The sequence below is a fragment of the Artibeus jamaicensis genome, unplaced genomic scaffold (assembly GCF_021234435.1).
Source record: "Artibeus jamaicensis isolate MK-2021 breed Jamaican fruit bat unplaced genomic scaffold, CSHL_Jam_final scaffold_614, whole genome shotgun sequence".
In the NCBI taxonomy this organism is placed as follows: Eukaryota; Metazoa; Chordata; class Mammalia; order Chiroptera; family Phyllostomidae; genus Artibeus; species Artibeus jamaicensis.
Genome location: NW_026522050.1, coordinates 6,537,063 through 6,547,500, shown reverse-complemented (window position 1 = coordinate 6,547,500; position 10,438 = coordinate 6,537,063). Strand labels below are relative to the sequence as shown.

Below are 10,438 nucleotides of genomic sequence, written 5' to 3'. Positions count from 1 at the left end.
CAGGGCGAACCATCGCGCGTGTCATCATGCTCTGTCTCTCTGCCTGACCAAGTGTGGGTGTGGGCTCAAGCTGGGGGACTGAGGGGAGAGTGCAGTGTTTGTAGGAAAGGATGCTGGATTAGGGGTGTGCACTAAGGGTGAAAGATGGTGGGACAGACTGCGCTCCGCTGGAGTGCCTGTACAGAACGAAGCTGGAGAGAAAACTGGGGAGCTGTGAGTGCAGGGCAGGGTGAATGTGTTGGAGTCACAGGAGAAGAACAATGTGTGTATGAGAGAGGGAGGGGAGAGACAGAGAGGGCGAGGCAGCACTAAGAGGGTCTGAAATAGGTTTGCAATCTGCCTGGGTGTGTATGCATTTTTTTTCCTTTGAGAGTTGTTCAAAGGTGGGGTGTTTGGTGCTGTTAGGGGTGGGGCTGTGAGGAGAATAAGAAACTGCATCCAGCCCAGGACAGACACTTTGGAGGATGGCTGAAGGTAGGGGCCGCAAGGTTAGTAGGTGACAGCCATGTGAGGTTGGGTCCTGAGCCCGCCATGCCATGTCTGAGAGACAGTACGCAGAGAACTTTGCAAGTGGTGACAGAGGGGAGGGGATGAAGAACCTGGAAGAGGGGACCATAGGAAGGAGGGGGCACTGGATTTCTCTGCCTGAGGGCTTTCCTTGTTGACAGAAAGAATTCTGCCTCTGCCTGCTGAAAACAAAGCCGACCAAGAAAAGTACTGCCTTGGGAAGTCACCAGAGCTCCTGGCTACCTCCCATCCTGCACTTCCAGGACACATGACCCTTTCCAGGCTCAGCAGTCCAAACAATGGGTGTCACTTGGGATCCTCCCCTCTCTGGAGATTTCAATAGACATTAGGCTGAAGACTAGGCTTTCGGGAGGCCCATGGAGATCCACTTGACCCCGGGCACCCCGCCCAAAACACCCACCCCACGACCCCCTTGGACTCGAGCCCACTGGGCCACCAAAAGAATCGCCTCTGAGACCTTAAATGCTGGATACCCAGGTGCAGCTCTGGCCTCCTAATCATTATTCCCAAACTTGGGGCAGGGTTTAGGGTTTGTAGATGGGCCAGGACCTTTAAAAGATACCTTTCATGTCCCCTACCTATCAGGCAGACTACAGAGAGGAAGCCCCCGTGGTCATGGGTTCAAGGGGCACAAAAGATCTGCAGGGACCCTTCCAGGACCTGTTGGCAGCTGGTCCAACCCCATCCTCACCTCCCTCTCTTCTCAATTTTGATCATCTTTGCCCACCCTAGGGGACCTCAAGTGGGTTGATTGCCCCCATTCTCCAAAGGGAGCTTCCTGAGGCTCTCACCTAGGGAGCCCTCTGGCACTAAGAGGCTCTCCCAAGAAAGACTTGAGCCATGACACCACGTGCTCAGAAGCCCCACCCTCCAGGGCTCAAGGCCCTGGTGTAGCGGCCTTCCTGTGCCACTCGCTCCTGATTCCATGGACACAGCCCCAGTCCTGATGGGCTCCCTTCAGCACTGCCCTTGCCAGCTGCCTAAGATGGGTGACACCTGGTCCCAGCTGCCCCAGCCCGGGCCCCCACACCCAGCCTTGCTGCTGGTCTCCCTCCTCTTGGCAGCTGGGGTGATGCACTCGGATGCCGGCACCAGCTGCCCTGTCCTTTGCACATGCCATAACCAGGTGGTAGATTGCAGCAGCCAACGGCTATTCTCCGTGCCCCCAGACCTGCCCATGGACATGCGCAACCTCAGCCTGGCCCACAACCGCATCACCGCCGTGCCCCCCGGCTATCTCACGTGCTACATGGAGCTCCGGGTGCTGGATTTGCGCAACAACTCCTTGATCGGGCTGCCCCCGGGCCTCTTCCTCCATGCCAAGCGCTTGGCACACCTGGATCTGAGCTACAACAACCTGAGCCACGTGCCAGCGGACATGTTCCAGGAAGCCCACGGCCTGGTGCACATCGACCTGAGCCACAACCCATGGCTGCGCCGGGTGCACCCACAGGCCTTCCAGGGGCTTATGCAGCTCCGAGACCTGGACCTCAGCTACGGAGGCTTGGCCTTCCTTAGCCTTGAGGCCCTGGAGGGCCTACCGGGGCTGGTGACCCTGCAGATCGGCGGCAACCCCTGGGTATGCGGCTGCACCATGGAGCCTCTACTGAAGTGGCTGCGGAACCGCATCCAGCGCTGCACATCAGGTAAGGGAGCGGGCAGGACTGGCAGGCTGGGGGGTAACGTGTGCTAGCCTCAGTGAAAGCAAAGGCTCCAAAGAATAGAAGGGGGCTTAGAGATCTTGAACACCTACTGTGTGCCCTGATCTGTGCTCCCCTCTCTGTACTCAGCTCTTTCACTCCCCAAGTCCTTGTCAGTCCTCATGTTGCAATGCCAGGTGCAGGGGACCATTTCATTAATAAAACAGGCACCACCCTTGCCTCTGTAGCACTTATGACCTAATGAGGCAGACAGACAGTAAACAAGGAAGAAGAGCTAATTATAGACAGTGTTTATTGAGCTTTCTCATGACCCCAGAACTTGGCATGCATGATCTCATTGGTTGCCCATTTCTATTATCCCCATTTTGCAGGTGAAGACACTGAGATTTAGAATCATGGAAAGAATAGCCCAGAATCACTCATTTGAAAACTGGCAGAGCCATGGCTAAATTCCAAGTGTATATGACTTCTAAGTCCTGTTCTACTCTACCAGACTGCTTCTTAAGTGTTTTGAGTGCTGACAAAACTCTTGCAGATATAGAAATGGCTAACATCATTTCTTTTCATATTTACTATCTATCGTGCTCTATTCTAAGCATATTATGTATTTCAGCTCAGCTCGTCCTCACATGAGCCCTAATGAGCTCTCCCTACTCTACACAGAGAGAAACTGAGGCACAGAGAGGTTCAGTAACTTGCCTGAAGTCACAGCACTGCTACGTGTTGGACTCAGGAATCGAACACTTGCACTCTAGCTAGCCTCTGTCTATATCCTGAAGAGTCAGGTTCTAGGCTGACAGGGAGTGTCAGGGCCTGCATTCTGGGCTAGCCAAGGGGCTTCTGCAGCATTCTGTAAGGTTTGAGCACAGGATGAAGAGTTGAGAGAAGAAACTGAGATGTGACAGTTTAGCCAGCCAATCCCAACAGGGGGTAGATTGGAGACTGAATGAGACGGAATCACACAGGGTTGATGGGCACTGGCTTCAGCTGCTGGTGGTGCTCAGTCCTGTTCAGCTGTGGCACAGCTGAGTCTCTAGCTCTCCTGTGTAGCCACACTGAGCTGTGGCACTGAGCAGTAGGATGACGGGAATAGCTGAGGGTACTATCCCAGGGGCTTTCCCAGAGCCTGAGCCCAGAAGTGATGATGAAGACGTAGGAGGGAGATGAGGACTGAGTGGGGAGCCCAGGAACAAAATAGCCTGGGGGAGGGCTGTGGGTCACGAATCCTGTGTTTCCACAGAGGTGTGGGAGGGTGTTTTCTAGGACCAAAATAACTGGGTTCTGAGATGGGACAATGGTAGTGGGCATAAGGGGGGAGGCTGCCTGGAGCAGTCTCCCCACCTGCTGAGCCTGGGCAGGATGCATCTTCTCCCTTCTCTCCTGTGCACGAGGGAAAGAAGGGGCACTCTGGGACACTAAGCTCCCACCACACCTGGGCTCCTCCTTTTCTGGAATCTCTGAGGTCCCTACTGCCCTTCAGAAGAAGCTCAAACTCTCAGCAAGTGAGGAGATCCAAGATCCTGTCACTACATCACTAGGGCCTCATGTCAGTACAGATGAAGGACCCAAGCTCCAGAGAGGGAAAGTGCCTGTCCACAAACCAACAGTGGGAAGTCAAGTATGCCTCAGCTAGAAACTGTGGTTCCTCATTTCCCCACAGAACACGCTCTGTGTCACACCACACTCCCAGATAGTTCCCCCCGGGGGTGAAGAATTTGTTGGTGTAAGTAGGATTAGGCAATCTGCTTCCCTTTGTCTTTTTCTGCCTCTTCTCCCTGTTTCATGGGATTCCCATTACTATCCACAATTTTTAGACAAATCCCAACACAGAGAAAGAGAAGGGTGCCCTTGGGATATAACAACTTCAGGACTGGTCCCTTGACTTACCAGAGAGTTTTGTCAGCCCCCAGGCTCCCACTTTGCCCTCAAGTGGGGTCCTGTCACATGCCCTTACAGCCTCCTCTGGTTGGTCCACACCAATCACCCTCAGTGTCTCCACACTCCCCAATTTTGTATCATCTCACCACCACCCCAGTCATGCCCACAGCAGACTTGGGAGTTCAGCATCTTTCAGTTCCAAGAGACAAGCCTCTTGATGGTCAACTCCAGATACAGTCTTGTCCTGGGCAGCGTCTAGAGTACTGTGCATACAGCCTACAGGGACCTGGCAACCTAAGGCTGGAGACAGGTTGCAATCTTTTTCTGAACCTGACTCCCTATTTCTAGGGAGAATGATGCTCATTCATTTCTCAAAAGGGTCAATCCAATCCATCATTTTATTCTTTGCCCTCAAAAACTACAGAATGAGGAGAAAGCATTGTGTACCATATAATTTTGGAAACTTCACACTGACTCACCTAGAAAATCAGGTTAGATTACCCTTCTTATATGTCCCCTTTCTTCATGAAAGCCAGAAATGGGGAAAAAAGACTTGCCCAAGGTGAGAGCTTGATTAATCTGAATGAAGGAATGGCAGAACTGCTACCTGCCTGCACTTGTACTCCCAAGACAGAGAACAATGGAACCATCAGCAGTCATCAAGCATTTGTACATGTGACCCTGGGAAGACGAGGTAGGACCATCAATAATGGAAAGAACAGTAACCCACTGAAGGGGAAGCTCCCTCCTGCAGAAGTTTGTATGCAGAACACAACCCTCTCTGACATGTCCAGAGAGGCCAAAGTAGGATAATAATAAAAACACATACTTACACAGTACTTAATATATGCCAAGAACATGTCATTTATATATGTTAACTCACTGACTTTTCACCATAACCCTATGAGGTAGATATTATTATTATCTCCATTTTACAGATGAAAAAGCCAAAACACAAAGAGGTTAAATGACTTACCTTCAATCACACAACTAGGAAGGAATAGAGAGGGTATTTGAACCCAGGTCAATAGCTTTAGAACTTGTACTCTTAACCCTACACTTTGTGTATCTAGAAAAGCCATGTGGGGTAGTAGAAAGACCCAATGCTTTAGAGTTGGACAGAGCTGTTTATTCACATATTCATTTAACAACGATTCATTGAGAATTTACATGGATAGGACATGGTTCTGATGCTAAGGATACTATGGGAAATGCTTATATTCAAGGTGGAGAAGGTATATAATTAACAGACTGTCAGACAGTGGTAAATACTGTGGAGAAAAATTAAGCAGAGTAGCTAGGAAATGCCTAGAGAAAGGTGAAGTGGCAGATACTATTATATAGAGAATCATAAGGGAAAGCCCACTAATAAGGTGTTATTTGAGCAAAATCCCAAAGGAAGTGAGGGAGCAAGCTGTGCAGAGATCCAGAAGAGAAAAATCCTCAGAAAGGGACAAATGCAGAGGCACCACCTCCCTACCCCAAAAGGAGACCATGCTCAGGAGATAATGGAACAATGACGAGGAGATGTGAGTGGATGGGGCAGAACAACAAGGGGCAGAATGAAAGAGTTGGGAAGAAGTCCTTGCATCCCCTGCTGAGGACCTTGGCTTTCATTTTGTGGGAAGATAAGCAGCGAGTGACATGACAAGACTTCATGTTTGAATGGATCACTCAGCCAACTGTGTTGACATGGTTTAAGAGCAGAAGCCCAGAGACTAGTTGGAAGACTGCTGTAAGAGACAATGGTAGCCCATGAAAGCCCCATTTCCACCATTAGTAGTGGCTATGGGGCTTTAAGCAAGTTATTAAAGTCTCCTAACAGTGTTCTTCACAACCATAAAAATAGGTATATAAACAATTGCCTTGAGGGCTATTGAGGGGACTAAAGAAGGTAAGTAAAAATTATGGCCCAGAAGAAACCAAACTCTCCCTGGATTAGATAGGAGCTCTCCATCCCGTTCTCTCTCCCCCAGGCACCTCACCCTCCCTGGATTCTGTGTTGCAGATTCTCAGCTGGCGGAATGCCGGGGTCCCCCTGAAGTTGAGGGTGCCCCACTCTTCTCCCTCACTGAGGAGAGCTTCAAGGCCTGCCACCTGACCCTGACCCTGGATGATTACCTCTTCATTGCGTTTGTGGGCTTTGTGGTCTCCATTGCATCTGTGGCCACCAACTTTCTCCTGGGCATCACAGCCAACTGCTGCCACCGTTGGAGCAAAGCCAGTGAAGAGGAAGAGATTTGATATGGGATTTCATATGAGTACCTGTCATCCCTCCATGCTACCAACTACCACTGACATTGACCACCAGACACCCTCCCCGGCTGCCCACTCTGACCCGATAGTGCCCTGGCCACCTCTGTTATGGCTCAAGCAATGTTGAGAAACTACTTTTGGGCAAGCTTCTACTGTGAGCCAGGCACTGTGCTAGGAACACAGTGTTAGATAAATCCACTGTGTCCTTACCCTCAAGGCACTTCCCTTTGATAGAGAGAGAGATTCAAAAACTATTTCTTTTAAGGTCAATGGTTGGCATTCTGAGCACATAGCAATGGAAGCCCAGAGGAGGAGTCATCAACTGTGCCTTGAAAAGTCCAGTAGAAGAACAAAAGTGGAGGTGATTTGTAAGCTGGGTTATCAAAAACCATCTGCTTTGCCAAGCTGACCAAGAAGGTTGGACATGCATGAATGACTGAGGCCAGAATATGCATGATCTATTGAGAACTGTGGTGAACAATCCCTGTAACCTCAGGGTACCAAAGGGGAGTGGCACAGGACCAAAACTTTTTCTCTGACACTCAATCTGCCAATGCTTGGGGCTGCCCACCATTGTTTCAGCAGGGTGAGAATGCCCCCATGCCAGCCCCTTTGGCCACCTCCTATCAACAGCTAGCAGGTGAGACCACCTCCCAGTGACTGCCCCCCACACTAGATCACCAGCAGTAAACAGCTGGAGAGGTCCCAGGTAGCAAGCTGGGGACGGACACCTTCAGTGACCTTTCTCCCACCCCTGTATTCTGCCTCTCACTCCAGCTTTAGCCTCAGATAAAGCAAGAGGCCCAGGAGTGGGGGCAACAAGAGTCCTGGCACTCTGGGACTCTTAATCTTGTGACTGTTCTTGCCATGGTGTTCGTGCCAAGGAATGTCTCCAGGAAAGTGAACTCAGGCTGCATCCCTGTAGCATGACAGTATAGTACCAAAGGAAGAGAAGGCCACCGCTGTTATGATAATAGGAGAATTTGCTCTTTCTTCTAAGCAACTCACCCACTTTACACATAAGGGTGAGAGAGCTATTAATTACCAAGCTCTTGACAGTGTCGGGCACTGTGATAAACTCTCTCCACAGACAATTTTATTTAATGCACATAAGAGCCTTTTGAGGTAAGCATTATGGTTCCCATTTTACAGATGGGCAAGTGAGGTCCATGATGGGCAAGTAGGGCCCAGATAGGCCAAGATCATGTGATGCTTATGAGCAAAACAAGTCTGTACTTTATCAACTACTCCATTCAAGTAAGGGAACATCACAGTTCCCTCCAAAGTTACATGAATTCAAAGTCAAGTAGTGCCTATGAAGCTCCTAATAAGAGCCAGGCACTCTTTTTGGCACTTTCACAGCTATTGACTCATTTATTTCAGTTCTCAAAGCAACACTGCTTGGTGGTTTTATTATTCTCATTTTACTGATGAAGTTGTAGAGAGCTGAGTGTCTTATCTAAGGTTATCCAGATAAACTCTAGAAGGAAGGTGATAGGTAGCTCTATTCAGGGAAACCATGTCTAATCTATCAGTCAAAAATCAAGTGACTTTGTGTGCAAAACACAATTCTCATCATTGTTGTCATCTTCATTATTGGTGTCATGAGCTTCACCATTATCTTCCCTGCACTTACTTGTTCAGCACTGGACAGTTTGTGAAGTGCTTCTGCATCATTCTGCCTGGCTCTTCACAGCTCTGTGTGGCAGACAAACCAAACATCATTACTCCTATTTTACAGATAAAAAAATAATAGACTCAGAGCGAGTGTGACTTGCTTAAGAGGCAGGGTTGAGACTCAACTCCAGCTCAGCTCTTTCCAGTGCTGTCCCAGGTGCTTGTGGAAGAGAACGCCTGGGAGGCTGGGTATGGGACCCTGGGACTCAGCAGCTATGACCATTCTAGTAGATTGGCTAAGTAAAGGGCAAGAAAAGCCCAGTTGCTGCGCAGGTTTAGGTATGCTCACAGTAGGGCAAATCACAGCCTCTGCAGCTTAGAAACAGCACAGATAACACCTGAATAGCAGTCACCTGCCTCACAATATGTAAATAATACATTAGAAATGGTGGCCATCTGAAAAATAGGATCTTTGGTAAATAGGAGAGAAAAATGTGTTAACTTCTTCTACTCAAGCCCTGCTGTGTTGTGTTGTAAGAAATACAAAGGGCTTTAGGAAGCTGTGGGTGAGGACCCTTGCACAATAGAGGAAGACTTAAGGCACAGGCCAACATGTTGCCAAGGCTGGTGGGGATATGAATTCAAACAGGGCTTCCTAGCTTGCCCCAGCTCCAGCGGGTTTTCATCATCCCATTCCCCTGGCAGGCCTGAAGGAATGAAGGAGAAACATTTCATCTTCCAAGAAGTCTTCCCTTACTCATGCTCCCTGAACTAGTCAACCAAAATAGTGCCCATGCACTTTGCTAGACCTGGGTCCCCTGAATCTCACTTGGACCTTGTGTCTCCTGAATCTTGATTACAACATCTGGGCCAGAGCCCTGCTCTTATGACATCTGGAGCAGAACTATGCCCAATCTCTTCTTCTGCTATGTTCAGGGACAGGTGGGCTAGGGCTGCTCTCCACCAGTCAACCTGACAGCCTAATGTATTTGGGTAGGAACTTGTAGAAGTCATAGTCCTGACACAAATAGTTAAGCCTCCCATAGAAGAATACTGTATACATCTATGATAATCTCCTAGACATTCTTGTTTGCTGAAATATAGTCAATATATTTTAAGATATGTACTCTTTCTTTCATGGAACTAGAACGAAAAAAAACACCTAATGCCCTTGATATCAAAGAACCTTTCTAATGAGACTATTTAGTCCCCATTAATGGCAAAACTTTCTGAGTAGGATACATGGCTTTTAAAGAACACATGCTTTTCCAGCTGCTAGAAGGTCCCCAACTAACTAAAGCACAATGAGTAAACTTCCCTACTACAAGGATTTCCATTTCTCCCCCACCGCCTACCACCAGCATCTTGTGCAGTCTCTCAGAAGCAAGTGCCAGAAGCAGGCTTCTAGAGGGAATCTAGCAGTCCTGGCTGAACCTGTTCCCACAATGCTGCTGACCAGCCCACAATGGTGATCTCCCAAGGCACCGTTGTTTTTTCCAGACTCGTTAACATGTAAGTGCTGGGGTATCTTTGAGTCCATATGTCTGTTCATGTGGTTTCATGTATGTTAGGAACCTACCGATATGGGGCCAATCTCTCTGGACCTTGAGTTCAGTTCTCTGACACAGTCTATTCAGTCATCTGTTTATCACATTGCTTGATACATCAAGATGGAATCCCATTAGGGTTGTGGTAGAGATAGCTGCTCAGGAAATATAAAAAGAGACAAGAAAGAGATCTGGCTGAGTCAGATTAATGACAGCCTGACCACTTTCTTCCATTCTCCTCTACCCCTCGGAAATTCCTCCTCATCACAGAAGCTTTCTTCATGTGGGGCCTGAGGATATCAAAGGTTAGCTAGTCAACAGTGTTGTGACGGTCAAGGTCTGGGCCAAGAAAACTGTTCTAAAGTTTTCTAAAGAAAACTGTTCTTTAAAGAAACAGTTTTCTAAAGAAAACTGTTCTTTAGAAAAGACCTCACATCGGCACCATACCACACTGAAGCAGTTACTTCTGCTTATCCTCAGACAATGCCTCTGGATAAGAATGTTTCTCCATTTCTAAAAGATTCCCAGGGAGCCCTGCAGAAACAGATCCCCAGAGTTGCTATAGTCTGCTGGCTGCTTTCATGGAGATTGGTGCATGGAATTTGAACAGACCAAAACAGGTATTTCTCTTCGGCAATCAGGAAAGACCTACACCCCCTATTTTCCCTGTAAATGTTTTGGTTATACTGCTCTGACATCCTTTCCACTTCTAGAAGAGTATAAGGGAACACCTTTGCCCTTTCTTCCCAAAGCTAGAGAAAGTTGTCTGCTCTCTCCACCCTAGAAGGAGGCAATAGTGAAGTGAAGGAAGCAAGTGCAAGGTCCTGTGTAAATCACCATACTGTTTGTCACAGCACTGGGTGGAGACATCTGGAGCCACAGAGCTCTTAGGAATGCTGATGTCTGGGGTGGGAGGGGTGGGGAGGGGTGGGGAAAGGGAAGATGCCCACC

General features: G+C 48.6%; 1 protein-coding gene across 1 annotated transcript; it reads left to right on the top strand.

Moving 5' to 3' along the window:
- The first annotated feature begins 1,451 nt into the window (after positions 1-1,451).
- On the top strand, positions 1,452-7,791 carry LRRC55 (leucine rich repeat containing 55). Its single transcript, XM_037141828.2, has 2 exons — positions 1,452-2,174; positions 6,076-7,791. The coding sequence occupies exons 1-2, from the start codon at positions 1,454-1,456 to the stop codon at positions 6,309-6,311; spliced, it is 957 nt and encodes a 318-aa protein (XP_036997723.2). The 5' UTR covers positions 1,452-1,453; the 3' UTR covers positions 6,312-7,791.
- The last annotated feature ends 2,647 nt before the right edge of the window (positions 7,792-10,438 follow it).

Excerpts from the sequence above, each read along its gene's own strand:
- LRRC55 (XM_037141828.2), top strand. The coding sequence starts at position 1,454 with ATGGACACAGCCCCAGTCCTGATGGGCTCCCTTCAGCACTGCCCTTGC. Across the intron at positions 2,175-6,075 it reads CATCCAGCGCTGCACATCAG|ATTCTCAGCTGGCGGAATGC; the intron begins GTAAGGGAGCGG and ends TCTGTGTTGCAG.